This window comes from Heteronotia binoei, chromosome 10, assembly GCF_032191835.1.
Source record: "Heteronotia binoei isolate CCM8104 ecotype False Entrance Well chromosome 10, APGP_CSIRO_Hbin_v1, whole genome shotgun sequence".
Classification (NCBI taxonomy): Eukaryota; Metazoa; Chordata; class Lepidosauria; order Squamata; family Gekkonidae; genus Heteronotia; species Heteronotia binoei.
Window position 1 is genome coordinate 170,988 of NC_083232.1, and position 19,469 is coordinate 190,456.

The window sequence follows — 19,469 nt, forward strand, 5'->3', positions numbered from 1 at the left end:
GGGAGGGAGAATGGAAGGAAGAGAGGGAGGGATGGAAGGGAGGAAGGAAGGGAGAGTGGGAGGGGAGGGAGAATGGAAGGAAGAGAGGGAGGGAGGGAAGGAAGGAAAGGAAGGAGGAGAGGGAGGGGAGGGGGGAAGGAGGGAAGGAAGGAAGGAAGAGAGGGAGGGAAGGGAGGGAGGGAGGAAGGAAAGGAGGAAGGGAGAGTGGGAGGGGAGAGAGGGAGGATGGAAGGAAGAGAGAGAGAGAGGGAACAGTGGAAAGAAGGAAGGGAGGAAGGAGAGGAGTAAGGAAGAAAGGGAGGGTAGGGAGGAAGGAAGGGAGAGTGGGAGGAGGAAAGGAGGGAAGGAAGGAAGAGAGGAGGGAAGGAAGGAAGGAAAGGAAGGAAGAGAGGGAGGGAAGGGAGGAAGGAAGGGAGAGTGGGAGGGGAGAGAGGGAGGGAGGAAGGAAGAGAGGAAGGGAAAGGAGGAAGGAAAGGAGGAAGGAAGGGAGAGTGGGAGGGGAGGGAGGAAGGAGGGAAGGAAGAGAGGAGGGAAGGGAGGAAGGAAAGGAAGGAAGGAAGAGAGGGAAGGAAGGGAAGGAGGGAAGGGAGGGAGGGAAGGAGGAAGGAAGAGAAAGAGGGAAGGGAGGAAAGAAAGGAGGAAGGAAGGAAGAGAGAGAGGAAGTAAGGAAGGAATGGAGGAAGGAAGAGAGGGAGGGAAGGGAGGGAGGAAGGAAGGGAGGAGGGAAGGTAGGGAGGAAGGAAGGGAGAGTGGGAGGGGAGGAAGGGGGGAAGGAAGAGAGGAAGAGAGGGAGGGAAGGGAGGAAGGAAGGAAAGGAGGAAGGAAGAAAGGGAGGGAACAGAGGAATGGAGGGAGGGAGGGAGGAAGGGAGAATGGGTGGGAGGGAGGAAGGGAGGAAGGGAGGAAAGGGAGGAAGGAAAGGAGGAAGGAAGGAGGTGAGGGAGGGAAGGGAGGAAGGAAGGAGGAAGGAAGCGAGAGTGGGAGGGGAGGGAGGGAGGAGGAGGGAAGATATAGAGGAGGGAAGGGAATGAGGGAAGCGAGGAAGGAAGGAAGAGAGGGAGGGAAGGAAGGAAGGGAGGGAGGGAAGGAATGGAGGGAGGAGGGGAGGGAGGGAGCAAGGAAGGAAGAGAGGGAAGAAGAGATGAAGGAAGAGGAGGAAGGATGGATGGATGGATGGATGGAAGTAAGGGAGGAAGAGGAGGGGCGGGAGGAAGGAAGGAAATATGGGTGGACAGGCCGGGACAGGCCTGTCTGGGAAGGCGGTGCCTTGTAGCGCAGCCTGTGACCCACAGGTGAAAGTGTTTCTGTCCCCACAAGATGCTTTTGCCCAGGGAAGGACATGGCCTGCTGCTTCTGCCGGCTCTGCTTGCTGAGACTTGCTGAGATGGTCCTTTCTGAGGAAGGAGCCTGTTAGGTTGGTGATGGGAAACTGCCCAGTGTGTGTTGCCCCAGATGTCCTTGGATGGGGAGGACTATGATCCATAGAGAAAGGGCTGCTAAAGCAACCAGAGCGACTCCAGGCAGGGCAGCCATTTTGGTGAGTCTGCCTGTTTGGGGCAGAGAGGGCCGACTGAGGCAGGGCTTCCCTCCTGTCCCCTTCTGTTGTGGTTTCTCAAGGAGAAGCAAAAGCTGCCTTCTGCCTGGGAGACACTTCCCCCCTCCTGTTCCACCAGCTGCTCTGACCCTCCATCTGGCTGGCTGGAAATGCCCACAGCTCTGGGTCAGGTCAGAAGAACTGCCAGGATCTGTGTGCTCCGGGTGATGTTCCCTCAGGCAAGGGCGCTCCGCCCAGATGTGTGCCAGTTCTCCCCGGTTTGGGGCCCTGCAGCTGGCTCTGGTGGTCCGTGTCTGGAAGTGAGGAGGTCCGGCAGGGCAAGGAGGCCGGGATCGTTGAGCAGCTGGTCTTGTTCCTCCTCCGTCTGTCACCATGGTAACCTGTGCTTTTTCTTTTAAAACTATGCAGTGCCAAGAGGAGGAAAATGGCTGACAAAATCCTCCCGCAGAGGGTGAGTGACTTTCCATTGCTGTCGTTATTTGGCTTCCCTCACCTGATCGTGGAATGCCGCTATGGACGGCTGTGGGGCCTGGGTGGGGCAGGGCAGGGGCAGGGCCAGAGTGGTGCCCCACCCTCCTTTGTGACTGGTCGAGCACAGGGCGTGGGTGGGCCTTTCCTGTCCCTGCTTGCTGGCACCAAAGGGACTGAACTGTGGCTTATTTGGGCAAAGGGGCCTCTGGCTCCCCCTCCCCTCCTTCCGCAGCTGTGGCCTCCCTGCCGTCCCTGGGACGGAGTGGGGCTCAGCCTGGCCTGGCCTTTGCTGCTCCCGGCTGCGGCCTCAGACCAGCCCCCTCCCCTCCCCTCCTGACAGCTGCGCCTGATCCTTCCTGGCAGGCTCACAAGCACACTGTGTGTAGTGTGACGGGCAGTTCTTTGTGGAAGTTGACATCAGCTGTTGCCTGTGCTGTCTGAAGGTTGTTCCTTGCCCCTCCCTGCCCCACCCACCACCTTCTTTGCCACAACCCCACTTCTGCGTTGGGCGATGACTTCTAGCATTTGGGGGCCCTTACACAGGCTCCTTGCCCCAGCTGGGCAGAACGGTGCACTCAACGCTCCTAGCATTGCCGAGGCTATGCCCCAAGCAAGAAGGCTCTGTGCCTTGCCTTCTAGCAGGCTTCCCCGGGACGGGCCGAGGGGGGGCAGCCAGAGGGATGCTGCTTCGGGGCTCTCCAGGAGGCTGGCTGCCCCTTCACCTGCCGTCTGGTTCCTCTGTTCCCATCTCTCTATAAGATACCTGGAGAATCCAGATGGGTTGAGAGTTCAGGACAGAAAGGGGCAAGAGAAGGATGCCGGCTGGGGCCTGCAGAGCAAAGGGCCCAGGGAAGAGAGAGGAGCCAGTCTGTCAGGGACGTTGTGTGGATAAAATGGGAAATGTCACAAAGGTGGTGGAGAAGAGCTGGGAACGGGAACGTGATGGGTTCCAGTGCCCCCACTGAGGTGTGCGTCTGCCAAAAATGAGACTGCCTGGGGGGAGGGCGGGGGGTGGCCGCTGCAGGCTGGATTGTTTTGTAGTTGCAAAGGGGATGTTGGATCAGGCCAATGGCTCATTCGGACCAACACTCTGACCCGTTTCTCACTGGCATTGCACCACCCCCTGCCTTCTGTTTCCCCCAGCGCCTTTTGATGTGGGGCTCCTTGAAGTTCACAGAGGGGAACTGGAGGGAGACTGGTGTCAAATCAATTGCTTGCACCAGGGAAAGCAGAAGCCTGGGGGCATAGCAACTCCATGGGCTCCAGTGGGGCCAGGACACTAGAAGCCCTTCAACTGTGCCCCCCCAGCACCAAGAATACAGCGCACCCCTGCTCCAGAGAGTTCCAACAATACCCTGTGACTAATAGCCACTAATGGACCTCTGCTCCATGTTTATCCAATCCCCTCTTGAAGCTGTCTATGCTTGCAGCCGCCGCTACCTCCTGTGGCAGTGAATTCCACATGTTAATCACCCTTTGGGTGAACAAGGACTTCTTTTTATCTATTCTAAGTTTTAACCCGGCTGCTCAGCAATTTCATTGAGTGCCCATGATTTCTTGTATTTTACTTCTTTCTCTACCTTCTCTATCCCATGCATAAGCTTGTAAACCTCTATCATGTCACCCCGCAGTCAACATTTCTCCAAGCTAAAGAGCCCCAAGCGTTTTAATCTTGCTTCATAGGGAAAGTGTTCCAACCCTTTAATCATTCTAGTTGCCCTTTTTGGACTTTTTCCAGTGCTATAACATGTTTTTTGAGGTGCAGTGACCAAAATTATACACAGTGCTCCAAATGAGGCTGCACCATAGATTTATACAGGGGCATTATGATACTGGCTGATTTGTTTTCAGTTCCCTTCCTAATAATTCCCAGCATGGCGTTGGCTTTTTTAAGAACATAAGAGAAGCCACGTTGGATCAGGCCAATGGCCCATCCAGTCCAATGCTCTGTGTCACACAGTGGCAAAAAATTTATATATATACACACACACACACACACACACACTGTGGCTAATAGCCACTGATGGACCTCTGCTCCATATTTTTATCTAAACCCCTCTTGAAGGTGGCTATGCTTGTGGCCGCCACAACCTCCTGTGGCAGTGAATTCCACATGTTAATCACCCTTTGGGTGAAGAAGTACTTCCTTTTATCCGTTTTAACCTGTCTGCTCAGCAATTTCATCGAATGCCCACGAGTTCTTGTATTGTGAGAAAGGGAGAAAAGTACTTCTTTCTCTACTTTCTCCATCCCATGCATTATCTTGTAAACCTCTATCATGTCACGCTGCAGTCGACGTTTCTCCAAGCTAAAGAGTCCCAAGCATTTCAACCTTTCTTCACAGGGAAAGTGTTCCAACCCTTTAATCATTTTAAATTGCAATCGCACACTGTCTCAACATTTTCAGTGAGTTAACTACCACGACCCCAAGATCTCTCTCTTGGTCAATCTCTGCCAGTTTGGATCCAATCAACCTGTATTTATAGTTAGGATTTTTGTGCTTGGCCACATTGAACCTCATCTGCCATGTTGACGCCCACTCACCCAGCCTCAACAGATCCCTTTGGAGTGCCTCACAATCCTCTCTGGTTCTCATCACCCTGAACAATTTAGTATCATCTGCAAACTTAGCCACTTCACTGCTTACTCCCAACTCCAAATCATTAATGAACAAGTTAAAAAGCATGGGACCCAGTACTGAACCCTGCGGCACCCCATTGCTTACCATTCTCCACTGCGAAAATTGCCCATTTATACTCACTCTGCTTCCTATTAATTAGCCAGTTTTTGATCCACAAGAGGGCTTGTCCTTTTACCCCATGACTCTTTAGCTTACTAAGGAGCCTTTGATGAGGAACTTTTATCAAAAGTTTTCTGGAAGTCAAGGTAAACAGCATCCATTGGGTCCCCTTTGTCCACATGCTTGTTCACCTCCTCAAATAACAGGCTAGTGAGACAAGATCTGCCCTTACAGAACCCATGCTGAGTTTTCCTCAATAACTTTTGTTCCTCAATGTGCCTTAACTGTCTTTAATAACAGTTTCCACCAAACTTTCTGGTATTGAAGTCTGACTGACTGGCCTGTAATTTCCCAGATCTCCTCTGGAACCCTCTTTAAAGATGGGGGTGACATTCAGGCCTCAGAATTCAGCAGGAGCTCCTGAACCTTTCTGATACCCCCTCCTCCTCCCCACCTACCTTGTCCACTGAGTAGTAGGTGCAGCTGCATAACAATTCCTGGATTAGGAGAGTGGGCAGCCAGCCAGCCACCAGGGGCTTTGCCATGCCCCCAGCAGCCCTCATTAACCCTTGGAGAAGCCCGTGCCACCCTTTCACTTTTTATGTGAGTTTGGGTGGCGGGTGGCTTGCTGGCCTTTTGACTGGGTGGTGGTGGCCAAGGAGATCCCCAGGTGAGTGAGGCCTGCTTGGGCTGGCTGGATCTTTAGTCAGCCTAAACAGACCTCGCTCTCCTGGGGCTCTCCTTTCTTGCATCAGGTTGCTTTTGGCTGGGGGGGGGGCGGCATATGATAATGAGTTATGCTAATGAGCTCCACCAGAATAACCCCAACAGACTTAAGGAACTGGGACCCATCCGCCTTGCAGGCAGAATAAAGAGGGGAGTCCCCTTTGAGGCCAGGAACCAAGAGGGCTTTGCAGCAAGAGGACTGGGCAGGTGTATCTACTGGATCCAAGTTTGACCTTGTTGTGCCCGGAAGGAACTCGGTGTGTGTGCACAGATTTAGGGGGAGATGATAACAACAGAGAGGTATCTTATCCCACCAAAGTACATCAGTCTGCTGGGGCAGTGGCTAGAGGGCTGGGACAGGGCTGTGGGTTGAGACTGGAGTCTCCCTCCCATAGAGCTCCCAGCGGGGGGGGGGAGCTGTGGGTGAGGGGAGGAGATGCGGCTGAGGCCCTGGAGCTGGGGAGCTGGGGCAGTGGCTAGAGGGCTGGGACAGGGCTGTGGGTTGAGACTGGAGTCTCCCTCCCATAGAGCTCAGGGGGAGGGGCTGTGGGTGAGGGGAGGAGATGCGGCTGAGGCCCTGGAGCTGGGGAGCTGGGGCAGTGGCTAGAGGGCTGGGACAGGGCTGTGGGTTGAGACTGGAGTCTCCCTCCCATAGAGCTCCCAGCGGGGGGGGGGGAGCTGTGGGTGAGGGGAGGAGATGCGGCTGAGGCCCTGGAGCTGGTGCACTGGCTAGAGGGCTGAGACAGGGCTGTGGGTTGAGACTGGAGTCTCCCTCCCATAGAGCTCCCTGGGAGAGGGGTGGGGGGGGAGAGCTTTGGGCAGGTCTGTCCCTTTGGCTAAACAGTCTCTGTGGATAACACAGTAAATGCCAGCATTTCCTCTGGACTGTGTCATAAGAACATAAGAGAAGCCATGTTGGATCAGGCCAATGGCCCATCCAGTCCAACACTCTGTGTCACACTGTGGCTAATAGCCACTGATGGATCTCTGCTCCATATTTTTATCTAACCCCCTCTTGAAGCTGGCTATGCTTGTAGCCGCCACCACCTCCTGTGTCTAGAGTCGGGGGCAATGAAGATGGTGAGGGGTCTGGAGACCAAGTTCTACAAGGAAAGGTTGAAGGAGCTGGGGATGTTTAGCCTGGAGAGGCAGTGGCTGAGAGGTGATGTGATCACCATCTTCAAGTACTTGAAGGGCTGTCATCTAGAGGATGGTGCGGAATTGTTTTCTGTGGCCCTGGAAGGTCGGACCAGAACCAGTGGGTTGAAACTAAATCAAAAGAGTTTCCAGGTCAACATTAGGAAGAACTTCCTGACTGTGAGAGCGGTTCCTCAGTGGAACAGGCTTCCTCCTGGGGATGGGGTGGGCTCTCCTTCCTTGGAGGTTTTGCAGCAGAGGCTCAAGGGCCGTCTGACAGCAAGGCTGATTCTGTGAACTTGGTCAGATCCTGAGAAGGAGGGCAGGAAGGGTCGCACCAATTCCTGACCTCTTCTGACAGCCCCAGGGAAAGGCTGATCGCCACTCTGGGGCCAGGAAGCAGTTTTCCCTCCGGCCATCTTCTGGGCATGGGGCAGGGATCCCTGGGGGAGGGGTGTGGGGGGAAGGTTCTTGTGGGTTTCCTGGATTGTGCGGGGGTTGGACTAGAGGACCCTGGAGCAGTGTGCCCTCTCAGCTGAGTGAGTGTGAGCTAGCTCACAGATTTTTGGCCTCCAGCTCACACATTTTTGTCTTAGGTCAGGAAAAATAGTCCCAGAGCAAACTTATTTATGCAACAGCTCACAACTTTAATGCCAGTAACTCACAAAGTAGAATTGTTGCTTACAAGACTCCAAACTTAGAGGGAACGTTGCCCTGGAGGTCCCTTCGATCTCTATGATTCAGTAAGGCAGAGGGAGGCCAGTTAAGTGAGACCCCCCCTGCCCCACAGGAGCCCACCAACTGGCTCCCCGGAGACCTTCTGCTGCCTGCAGCCTCATCTGGTTGACCTGGGGCCCCAGCACCCCCCCCCGCCCCGCTCTGGCCATTGCAGCCACCGGCCCTCTGCTTGGATGGGGCAGTTCTTCTCAGGCGAACAACAGGAGGAGCATCCTGCCGCCCTCCAAAGTCTAGCCCAGCCCCCCCGTCTGCATGAATAGATCCCAGGGGGGCGGGAGGAAGAGCAAGAGGAAGAGGAGGCAGGGCCTGCTGCAGGCAGGCTGTGAAGGGCAGAGGGGAGCCCCTAAAGGAGCCAGGCCTGCATTTGAATCCTGGCAGGGCCGGGGAGTGGCGGGGGGGAGGGGGGGAGGTGTTAGGGGTTTACAAAGCCTGTTTGCTTCTCCTTACAAGTTTCGGGTTCTTTTCAAAGAACGAGCTTTCAAAACCCTGGAGATCTGCATGGCTCCCTCCTGGGATTTATGTTGCTTCTGTCTTTCTTCTTATCACTGGAGGGGACAGACTGGGCAGCTCTGCTTTGCCAGGCACGGATTTCTGCCTGATGCTGGAAGAGGCAAAGATGCCCAATGAGCTTGACATGGGCTTTGTTGTGGTCCTGCAAGGGGACACACCTGACCCCCCCATGAGGCAGAAACCTCCCCTTGTTGGGGGGAGGGGGGCCTCATCTCTGGCTGCTCCCTGGCCTGACCCTTCAGGGGCCTCTTTTGGTCCCCCTGACCGCTGCTTGGGATGCCCTTGGGAGGGAGGGGTCTCCTTCCTCCCTTTCTTTGCCCAGCAGAGGAGGGACGTCTGTCCCAGAGGGCAGGGAGCCAGTTGAGCTCAGACTAGAGGAGAGCCCAGCACTTGTTCCCAAGGAATAGGCGGCTGGGGACGGCGGGGGGGGGGGGGGGGACGAACACTTGCCCTGAAATGGCTCCCAGGGAGCTGCTCTCGGCCCCTCCGAGGTGCAGAAATTTCCCAAGCAAAGCAAACTGGGATTCCCCTGGGGCTCTCTAGTCCTGCACAAACCAAGGCTACTGGGGATTCTTTCCTGAGGGGGGGGGGGTTGCATTTGCAGCGGGGGTGAGTTCCCATGGAGCATTCCAGCATGGCTTATGGGTCTCTCAAGACCTCCCCAGGCCAGGTGGGCCCCTGTGGACCCAGCAGGCACGTAGAAGGGTCTTTCCCAGCTCTGCAGTGAAATCCCTTTGGGAAACTAGGAGGGGCTGAGCCAGGAGGGACTCTGCCGCTCCGGGTGCCTTTGCTCTATCTCTTGCTTCTCCCCAGATCCGGGAGCTGGTCCCTGAGTCCCAGGCATACATGGATCTCTTGGCCTTTGAGCGTAAGCTGGATCAGACCATCATGCGGAAGCGAGTGGACATCCAGGAGGCCTTGAAGAGACCCATGAAGGTCGGTCCTCCCCCACCATGCGTTGGCACCAGGGTCCCTTTGTCTGTTCCCCAGCTGTGGCACAGCCTCTCTGGGCATCCCTTGCCAGGTGGGGCGGGCAGGCCTCGAAGGGCTCGTCTGGAGGGGTTCATGATGTCATTCTGCATTTCCAAGAGCTTCTCAGTCTTGCCCCCTCCTGCTGGGCCGCGGCTGGCTGGCTGGGCTGCATGTGGGTTTGGGGAGAGAGAGACGCTCTGCTCTTGCATGCCTTCCTACCTGGTGCTCTGCTGTGTGTGGCCCCTTCCCGCAGGAACTCCCAGGAAGTCTTTTCTGACGGTGGCTGCACCTGCAGCTACCTCCTCAGGCCCTCGATGGGGTTAGCTCAGCCCCTCTCAGCCCCATCTCAGCTTGTCTGCCTGACAGCTGCTCTCCAGCCCCCCCCCCCAACTGACCTCTGGACATTTCAAGGCTTCTTCACCTAGTTGCTGCTCCTCTGAGTGAGCCCATGGCGGAGGAGGGAGGGGCTACTGCAGCTTCTCTCCATGGGCGGGGGAAGGGGGGTGGCCGGTTTGCAGCTGCCCTTCCCTGTTGCCCCACTTCCGAGAGCAGGACAGAACAGGTGTGGCAGGTTTCCTGGGGTCAGACTTAGAGTGTTCAAAACAGAAGGACGGTTAAAATAAAGAAATTAAGAAGAAGATATTGGATTTATATCCTGCCCTATACTCTCAGAGTCTCAGAGCGGTGACATCTCCTATACCTTCTCCCCCCACAACAGACACCCTGTGAGGTGGGTGGGGCCGAGAGAGCTCTCACAGCAGCTGCCCTTTCAAGGACAACCTCTGCCAGAGCTATGGCGGACCCAAGGCCATTCTAGCAGGTGCAAGTGGAGGAGTGGGGAATCAAACCCGGTTCTCCCAGATAAGAGTCCACTTAACCACTACACTCAACTGGATCTCTATTAGAGCTTTGCCTGACTCAAGGCCATTCCAGCAGGTGCAAGTGGAGAAATGGGGAATCAAACCCGGTTCTCCCAGATAAGAGTCCGCACACTTAACCACTACACTCAACTGGCTCTGTATTAGAGCTATGGCTGACCCAAGGCCATTCCAGCAGCTGCAAGTGGAGGAGTGGGGAATCAAACCCGGTTCTCCCAGATAAGAGTCCGCACACTTAACCACTACACTCAACTGGCTCTCTATTAGAGCTATGGCTGACCCAAAGCCATTCCAGCAGCTGCAAGTGGAGGAGTGGGGGATCAAACCCGGTTCTCCCAGATAAGAGTCCTGCACTTCATCACTACACCAGACTGGCTCTCTATTAGAGCTATGGCTGACCCAAGGCCATTCCAGCAGGTGCAAGTGGAGGAGTGGGGAATCAAACCCGGTTCTCCCAGATAAGAGTCCGCACACTTAACCACTACACCAAACTGGCTCTCTATAAAGCTCTGGCTGACCCAAGGCCATTCTAGCAGCTGCAAGTGGAGGAGTGAGGAATCAAACCCAGTTCTCGCAGATAAGAGTCCGCACACTTAACCACTACACCAAACTGGCTCTCTATTAGAGCTCTGGCTGACCCAAGGCCATTCCAGCAGCTGCAAGTGGAGGAGTGGGGAATCCAACCTGGTTCTCCCAGATAAGAGTCCACGCATTTAACCACTACACCCAACTGGCTCTCTATTAGAGCTCTGGCTGACCCAAGGCCATTCCAGCAGCTGCAAGTGGAGGAGTGGGGGATCAATCCCGGTTCTCCCAATTAAGAGTCCACACACTTAACCATGACACCCAACTGGCTAAGATATTTGCTTGTTTGTTTATGTCTCTGGTCTGTTCCATGGTCTGTCCAGGCATTCAGGCTGAGCTTGGGAACAGAGAATCGGTGGAAACATGCAGTCCTCCTCTCTCCCCAGGCCTGGGGCTTCTCCTCAGAATTGTAGAATTGGGGGGGGGGGCAGCTGGACTCTGCTGAAGTAGCTGAAAGTTTGTCCTGACTGCTGAGTTCCCAGACCGCAGTTAGGCAGCAGCCTTGCCCACCTCTCCTCCTCGAGGGCTGTGCAGAGGCCGTCCTATTGAGATTGCCCTGGTTCCCTGGAGCCAGTGTCCCTCCGCTTTGGATCGCTCTTCATTGTGGTGCTCCCATCTTTATTTTGCCTGTTCAGTTATTGTATTTTAGAGTGGATCTTCCAGCGTGCCTAACCATGCTTTAAATTCCCCTTGGATCTTGCTCTTCTTTTCTTAGTTGTTCTCTTCTGTTCCTTTAGACTGGTTATTATAATAACATGCAAGTCACTGTTTCTGTCACCCTTTACCTTTGCTAACTTGCCCATCTTTAGCAATTTGAAGAGTTTCATCAGATATCCATGGAGGCTTTTCATTTCTTTTTGCTGCAGGCATTGTCTTTGTGCATCCTTCCTTAAAAGAATCTCTGGTTTCAACCCAGAGTTCTTCTGGTTTGTGTTTGCTTGGATTTAAGTTATGCAAATCTGTTAGGCAAATCTGCCCCATGCTAATTTTTGTTCTTCCCTCAACAGCAAAAACGCAAGTTACGGCTTTACATCTCCAACACGTTCAACCCCGCCAAATCGGATGCAGACGATTCTGATGGAAGCATCGCCTCCTGGGAGCTGCGGGTGGAGGGCAAGCTCTTAGATGATGTATGGCCAAGGGGGTCTCTCGCTTCCCTGTGGGCTGGGCGGGGCTGGGGGAGGCAGCCTTCTCTGGATGTTAGGACACCCCCCGTCCATTCTGAACGGGACAGCAGACCTGGCATGTCCGGAGGGAACCAGCCTGGCCTGGCCCAGCCCAGCAGCCAGGAGACACCTGTGCAGATGCCAGAAGCCAGTGGCGGGGGGCGGGGGATGGAAGAGGCAAGGGCCTCATCCCAAAGTAGGCAGTGCAAGCAGCTTGGCTCCGTGGGCCTGAGCATGTCAGAGGGGCCAAGAGCAGTTTGAGCTCTGGGGGTCCTGCCGACAGATTTGGCTGAGCATAGCAATGATGCTCATGAGCAGATTGGGCTGAGGAAGGAGCAGAAGCTGTGCAGGTGGGGGGTGGGGTTGTTATCTGAAGTGGCCCCCATAGAATTGGGCCCCCTCCTGTCCCCCTCTGGGGGTCTCTGCCTGCCAGACCATTGAGGAGGATGGCCTCCCTCCCCCCCCCCCCCCAGTTGCTGAGGCTTCTCCCTTTTGATCCCACAGCTCAGCAAGCAGAAGCGGAAGTTTTCCTCCTTCTTCAAGAGTTTAGTCATTGAGCTGGACAAGGATCTCTACGGACCGGACAATCATCTGGTGGAGGTCAGTGCACACACACACACACACGGCTCCCCCCGTGGGCCTGCTGCTGTGCCCCCCGCTCTTTCTGGACTTGTTCTCCACCCCACCACTTGGTGCAGCAAAAGAGGCTCCCCCCACCCCACCCCCCTCCCTCAGCATCACAGATGGGCTCTGCAGTGCCGCCTCGCCCACTTGAGGGTGTGTGGGTAGCCTGGTCTGGGGGCTGGAGCCACCTCAGCTTCTCAGGACAGCAAAGAAGAGGGGGATCCGCCTTACCTCCAGGGGGGGGTTGCCATCTTTCTGGCCTGGCTGTCCGGAATGCCCCCCCTCCCCAGTTCTGGGGTCCCCACTCCACTCCCCAGCCCAGGTCAGTCTCCAAAGGGGATGCTGCAGACCGTGTCTCTCTGGGTTCCTGTCTGTCTCCAAGGAGGCGCTGAGCGGGGAGGTCTCGGGGTTTTGGAGGAGGTCACCCAGTGCCACTGTCACCAGAGTGGTTTGGGTCAGTGGATGCGCAGAGGCAGTGTTTGCGGGTGGGTCAAGCGGACTGAAGAGTGGAGAGGGGAAGGGGTCCTCGGGGGGGGGCTCTTCTGGGGCATCTGCCGCAGCCCGCCTTGAGCCACAGGCCTGCCCTGCCCTTCCTGCTCCCTGGCCCAGGTTGCTGGGCGGACGACTGACTCTCAGGGCTTCACGTGAGGCTGACTTGGAAGGTGTTCTGGAAACATCCGTGGGGACACAATGTGCTGGCGTGAGCTGCGGAGGGAGCCTGAGGGTGCTCCTGAAGAACTTTGCCCTTCTCTCCCTGCACTCAGTTCAGGGCTGTGTTTGGCCCTTCAAGCCCTAAATGGTCTTTTCCGGATGGAGGCTCCACCGTGAGCCTGCTGCACTGTGAGGCCCCCCCCCACATATTTTTATCCTGTCCTCCTTCCGAGTAGCTCAGGGCAGCAAGCCCAGTTTCCCCTGTGAGGCCTATTAGGCTGAAGTGTGTAACTGGGTCAAGGTGACCCATGGAAGAGTAAGGATTTGAACCCGGGTCTTCTAGATGCCAGTCCAATGCTCTGACCACCACACCGGTTGTCTGAAGCAAAATGGGCAGCAGCCAGAGATGGGGGAGGGGCATCTTTTGTGGGGGCACCTTGGCTGTGGGATGTTCACCCACTGCCCTTTTGGTGCCGGGGAAGAAGACCCAATCCTCGAGTGGCATCCGTTGCATCCAATCAAGATGATCTCTGCTGCTCTGTGGTTTTACGGACAATGTTTTGCTGCTGTATGTATTGTGTGTTAACCTTTTGCCGTTTGTGAGGAGAGGCGGTGAATAAGCATTCTGCAGAAACGTGCTGACAGCCCCAAAGACGCCGTGGGGCCCTCCCAACCTGCTGCCCCAATCCCCTTGGCTTGGCTTGGGCTGGCCCCCAGAGCTCAGCTGTTCCCTTTGCTTCTCTCTGCCAGTGGCACCGGACTCCCACCACCCAGGAGACAGACGGCTTCCAGGTGAAGAGGCCGGGGGACGTCAGCGTGCGCTGCACCCTCCTGCTGATGCTGGATTACCAGGTCTGCTTGCACCCCCCCCCCCCTTCGCTACAGCCTCAGGAGGCATTCAGGCACTTCTCAGCGTTCCCTCAGCTTTGCTGAGGAAGAGTGCACCAAAGTCTGGACAGCTGTGTGTGGGGGGGAGGGGGGTGGTTCAGCCCCCCTGTGGCCATTTCATCCCCTCTGCAGATTGGTCTTCTCCTCCTCCTCCTCCTCAGTAGGGAACGAGGGGATTTGAGCCAGGGTCTACCTCGCCCACACTGCCTGGCTTCTCAGCCTTCCCGGGGGCATTTGACCGGCCATTACGTGTTCCAGTGTGCAAAACAGGATGTTGGACTAGAACTACTCGAGTGGGCGAGGGTCTGATCCAGCACAGCCGCTGTTACACCCATTGGGGCATGGTAATTTCCCCCTGTTTGAAATGCCGCCATGACAGTCCAGAAGGGGCCAGCAAAGTTCTGCCGATGCTTTCTAAGGCGATAATTCCTTTAAGATATTGGATTTATATCCCGCCCTCCACTCCGAAGAGTCTCAGAACGGCTCACAATCTCCTTTACCTTCCTCCCCCACAACAGACACTCTGTGAGGTGGGTGGGGCTGGAGAGGGCTCTCACAGCAGCTGCCTTTTCAAGGACAACCTCTGCCAGAGCTATGGCTGACCCAAGGCCATTTCAGCAGCTGCAAGTGGAGGAGTGGGGAATCAAACCCTGTTCTCCCAGATAAGAGTCAGCACACTTAACCACTACACCAAACTAGCTCTCCTTTAAGCCTGTTCTGTCCCACAGCCAATCAGTTCTCACCCCTTGGGTGTATGGGGGGGGGGCAAAGTATTTGCTCCTAGTTTTGTTTTTCAAAGCTTCAATCCCACAATTGTACAATTACAATCCTAATTTTAAGAAAAGTTTTGGCTTGGCAGCAAAGCCCAGTTAATGCACTGCTGCCCAGTGTAGAGGGCAGGAAGCGCTTTGGTCAGTGAACCGGATGGAATGGATCCGTCCCGGCAGCCCCCCAGTGGGCAAAGGGGAAGCAGAGGGCAATGGGTGAAATCTCAGCAGAGCCTTGCGGGATCAGACAAGGGAGGGGCTTAGCTAGCTGTGAGAGACATAGTGGGCAGTAGACCACTTTCATTCAGTGTCTGGCTAATGGTGCAGCACTCACCCGGTGTCATTTCCAGGGAGGGGCTTCCCTACACCCTTCGGAGCCATTTGCCCTGTACTTCCTCCTCTTGACCAACCCAGAGCCCTTTAGGTCCCCGCCCACCTTATGGACCCACCCCTCCCTGGCACATACAGGCCCCGCCCCACCCCAATGGAATTCCATCTCCCCCAATAGCAGCGCCCATGGCCAACCAGCCTCTCTCTACAGCGCCTGTCCCGTGGGCTTCCTCTAGTCCATGGGTTTTCTCTGCTCTTCAGGCAGGGATGGTGGGTGGGCATTTGACCCCTCCCCAGTGGGATTACTTCTAGGCTGTCAACTGAGCAGGGTCCGTGTGACTCAGCACCCTCCCCCACACAACAGCTGACCAGTCGGCCGGGGGTGGGGGTAGAGGCCTTCACAGCACTGGGGCTCAAGGCTTGCTGCCTCCTGTGTTGGCTGTGAGTAAGTGGATCCCTCTGTGCATTTGTCCCACCCCAACGTAAACTTCAATTATGTCTTCCCCCCCCCGCCTTTGCAGTCTTCGTTTTGAGACAGAACAGGAAAGGAGCTCCGTCCCTCATTGCTGTTCTTTTTGTCCCTTGTCCTGCACTGACTGGAGCTGCACACAGTGGTCCAAAGGAGGCTTCAGCACAGGGCTGGCCATTTGGCTTTCAGCCTCTGCCCAGCAGCTGGCCTGTGCCCTGCTGCTGCTGGCATTGGTGAAGCTGCAGGCCATGCAACAGAAGGACCTCGCTCACGTGCAGAGACACTGCTGGCTCTTTCTGGGCCTGCATGAAGCTGGAGGGCTGCAGGGAGGAGTGCGGCTGGCACCTCCAGCCCCCATGTCCTGTTGAAGAGGCACGGCAGTAGCTTTCTGGGATCACAGCTTGTGTGTGACCATCCTCTGTGGCCGTGGGGGGATTGGAAGCAGCACTGGATTCTCTGGAGGGAATGGGGGCCTGAGAAAGCCGGGGCAGATTTCAAGTTGGTCATTTATTTCAAGACTATGTAAAATGTTTTTATATAAAACATTGGCTAATTGAGTGCAAATGTCATATTAAAAATATATGAAAACTGCCCAGTACAATAGCAGCAGAAATAAATTACCCACTTGGTGAAAACAGCCCCTCTCTCCTCCTAGAATCCTAGAGTTGGAAGGGACCTCTAGGGTCATCTGGTCCACCCCCCTGCACAACGCAGGAAACTCACAAGCACTTCCTGCTGCTGGCTGGAGCAGAAGCCTCAGGACTCTTCCTGGAGCCCAGACCAAGGGGGCTTCTTGTGGCGGAGCAGGTGGTGCCCTTTGCTGAGGGAAGGCAGCAGAATCACAAAGCACAGCGGGGGGCGGGCAGGCAGGGCGGTGAAGGTTGACTCTAACCCTCCTGCTGTGGCAGCCTGCATTTCCCTGTCTGGCTCTGCTAAGCGTGGTCAGTCCTGCTCAGGAGGACTTGGATGGGAGGCCAGTGTTGCTACGCAGAGGCAGGCAGGGCAAATGTTTGCTGCCTCTTGGCCTGACCTGGATGGTGCAGGCAAACGCTGACTTCAGTAGTGGCTCTTTCATGCCGGGGGCGGGGAGGGTGCTCATCCTTTCCCAGTGTCCTTGGAGGGCCAGGATCCAGGGGGCTAAGTGTCTTGGATCCTGTCAGCAGAACACTGATTGGCTGGGGGCTTGTGATGTCATCATAAAGCACGTTCACTCCCTCCACCCCCGTGGGGCTCCAGCTTGAAAACAAAAGAGATCTCCAAAGTTCTATAAGGGAGATATCATTGAGTCCCTTTAGGCAACAGGCTCTGTTCCTGTGGAGCGAATATTCCCGACTCAATTCAGCATATATTGCTTGATTGTTCCATTTATCATAACCTCTGTAAAGATTTATTTTGCAAGCTCTTTCTCCCCAGATTTGTCTATTCTGCCACACTGTTATTATTTATTGAATGATACTGAGTGGGAGGTTAGCGAGGCTGTAGCAAAATTTTTGGCTGACATCCTTAAATTTAGATCTGACCATGTACGAATGCATCTGTAATCTCGGTTTCGTTTTGATTTTATCTCCAATGTTTAAATTTTACATTCTGTGTATTTTTATTCGCAGCTGTTATGCCATTAAAAGTTTGGTATGGTATGGAAAACAAAAGAGGGGAGGTGGGAGGGCGGTCAAACTGGGTATCATACAATCCTTGAAGGAGGCACAGCAGGTTGGAGGGGGGCGCTGGCCAGATCCTGCGAAGAGACTGTGAAACAGCCCACGTAAGTGCCGGTCCTGACAGTGTTGGGTCTCTCCCTTGTTCTCCTGCAGCCCCCACAGTTCAAACTTGACCCCCGCTTGGCTCGCCTTCTGGGGATCCACACCCAGACGCGCTCTGCCATTATCCAGGCGCTGTGGCAGTACATCAAGACCAACAAGCTGCAAGACTCCCACGACAAGGAGTACATCAACTGTGACAAGTATTTCCAGCAGGTGAACCGCCCCCCCCCCAGTGCCCCTGGCCCATCTGACTCCAGCAGCCCTGTTCTTGAGAGTGATGCAGTGGTGGGGGGGAGAAGGACGACTGCAGACCTAGCAGGAATCCATGCCCTTCCTTCACGGGAGAGTCTGCCTGTATGGGAGGGGCCGTATCCCCAAATCCCTTCTGACTCCTGTTGCCCTTCAGCCCGATCCAGCACGGGTGGCCTCGCAGTCCTCCTCCTGGGTCCCTCCTTTCGGATTCCAGCTGCTTCCTTCCTCTAGTCCTGAGGGATACAAAGGAGGCACAGAAGTGACCAGAACGGATTGCAGGATCTTCCACCAAAAGGGGTGCTGGCTTGCTCACACATACATGTCTGAGAGGCAGGGAGCAAACGAAGAGAGACCCTGGGTGGAAGCAGCCACAGAGTGCAAAGGGGGTTTATGCAGGACCCTGGGATATTTTGGGGATCCACTTTTGTTGTGGCCTGGTGGAGCCCTCTTGTTTTGGAACACAGCTTGCAAGCTGGCCTTATGGGACAACCCCCCCCCCTTGCTGCCCTGTTGAGAAACCAAATGGTCACTGAGTGTGTTGGGGGGGGCAGCTTGAGGGCCTGTGTTCACTGCAGACATCCAGACCTCCTGAGTGCCAGGCGTGGGCAGTCCAGTGAGGCTTCCTAGTTGGCATGTTGGCCTGATGCTGCCCAGAGAGGGCCTCTGTCCCCTGTGGGGGAAGAAGAGGAGCAACACCATGTTTGCATTTGAACTTTCATCATAATTTATCAGGCTTTGGATTGTCCAGCCACAAGGCCACCCCCTCTCCCTTCCCCAGGCCTGCCAAAGTGCAGCCAGCCTGCCTTCCTCCTTCCCTCCCTCCCTTCCTTCCTGTCGCCACCCATCACCAGTTGGGTGTAGTGGTTAAGTGCAGGACTCTTATCCAGGAGAACTCGGTTTGATCCCCCACTCCTCCACTTGCGGCTGCTGGAATGGCCTTGGGTCAGCCATAGCTCTAATAGAGAGCCAGTTTGGTGTAGTGGTTAAGTGTGCGGACTCTTATCTGGGAGAACCAGGTTTGATACCCCACTCCTCCCCTTGCACCTGCTGGAATGGCCTTGGGTCAGCCATAGCTCTAATAGAGAGCCAGTTTGGTGTAGTGGTTAAGTGCGCGGACTCTTATGTGGGAGAACCGGGTTTGATTCCCCACTCCTCCACTTGCACCTGCTAGCATGGCCTTGTGTCAGCCATAGCTCTAATAGAGAGCCAGTTTGCTGTAGTGGTTAAGTGTGTGGACTCTTATCTGGGAGAACCGGGTTTGATTCCGCACTCCTCCATTTGCACCTGCTGGAATGGCCTTGGATCAGCCATAGCTCTAATAGCGAGCCAGTTTGGTGTAGTGGTTAAGTGCACGGACTCTTATCTGGGAGAACCGGGTTTGATTCCCTACTCCTCCACTTGCACCTGCTGGAATGGCCTTGGGTCAGCCATGGCTCTAATAGAGAGCCAGTTTGGTGTAGTAGTTAAGTGCACGGACTCTGAGAGAACTGGGTTTGATTCACCACTCCTCCACTTGCAGCTCCTGGAATGGCCTTGGTCAGCCAGAGCTCTTGCAGGAGTTGTCCTTGAAAGGGCAGCTGCTGTGAGAGCCCTCTCAGCCCCACCCACTTCACAGGGTGTTTGTTGTGGGGGAGGAAGATAAAGGAGATTATGAGCCGCTCTGAGAGTGAGTGGAGGGCAGAATATAAATCCAATGTCGTCATCTTCTTCTTCATCATCATCATTATCACAGTTTTCTAGGAAATCAGTTTGCCATCAGTTCTGGACAAAAGGGATCCTGGCCCAGAGCCCCTTCCTTGCTGATTGCTCTGTCCTTTGCCTCCAGAGGATCACATGAAGGGGCCTTCTGCCGACTGCCTGCCAGCTCTCCTCTAATCCCAACCTCTCTTCCCCCTTCCAGATCTTTGACTGCCCTCGGCTCAAGTTTTCTGAAATCCCCCAAAGACTCACCAACCTGCTGCTGCCACCAGACCCCATAGTCATCAACCACATCATCAGGTAGGCCTGCCCTCTCCGCTCCACCACTCCCGTCTCTGCGCAGACGAGCTCTTCTCTATGCTCTGCAGGCTGCTGCTGGGAGCAACGTCCTCTGGCAGCCTGGGCAGAGGAGCCCTTCCTCCCTTTCCCCAGACAGATGGGGAGGACTGAGGAGTGGGCATGCCAGGGAGTGCCAGGGAGGTGCAGGCAGCAGGCCCGCCTCAGCTCAGCATGAAGAAAGGTGGAGCAGCCCAAAGGGCCGAGAAAGAGCCA

The 19,469-nt window shown here is 55.4% G+C and overlaps 1 protein-coding gene across 1 annotated transcript in view; it reads left to right on the top strand.

Annotated features, from left to right (window-relative positions):
* The window catches only part of SMARCD3 (SWI/SNF related, matrix associated, actin dependent regulator of chromatin, subfamily d, member 3), a 41,361-nt gene that overhangs the window by 7,240 nt on the left and 14,652 nt on the right, over positions 1 to 19,469 (top strand). Inside the window, exons 2-8 of the mRNA XM_060248215.1 lie at positions 1,956 to 2,006; positions 8,691 to 8,813; positions 11,320 to 11,442; positions 11,983 to 12,078; positions 13,504 to 13,605; positions 17,019 to 17,180; positions 19,120 to 19,217. Coding sequence (XP_060104198.1) covers positions 1,956 to 2,006; positions 8,691 to 8,813; positions 11,320 to 11,442; positions 11,983 to 12,078; positions 13,504 to 13,605; positions 17,019 to 17,180; positions 19,120 to 19,217 — 755 coding nt within the window. The remainder of the gene's footprint in view (positions 1 to 1,955; positions 2,007 to 8,690; positions 8,814 to 11,319; positions 11,443 to 11,982; positions 12,079 to 13,503; positions 13,606 to 17,018; positions 17,181 to 19,119; positions 19,218 to 19,469) is intronic.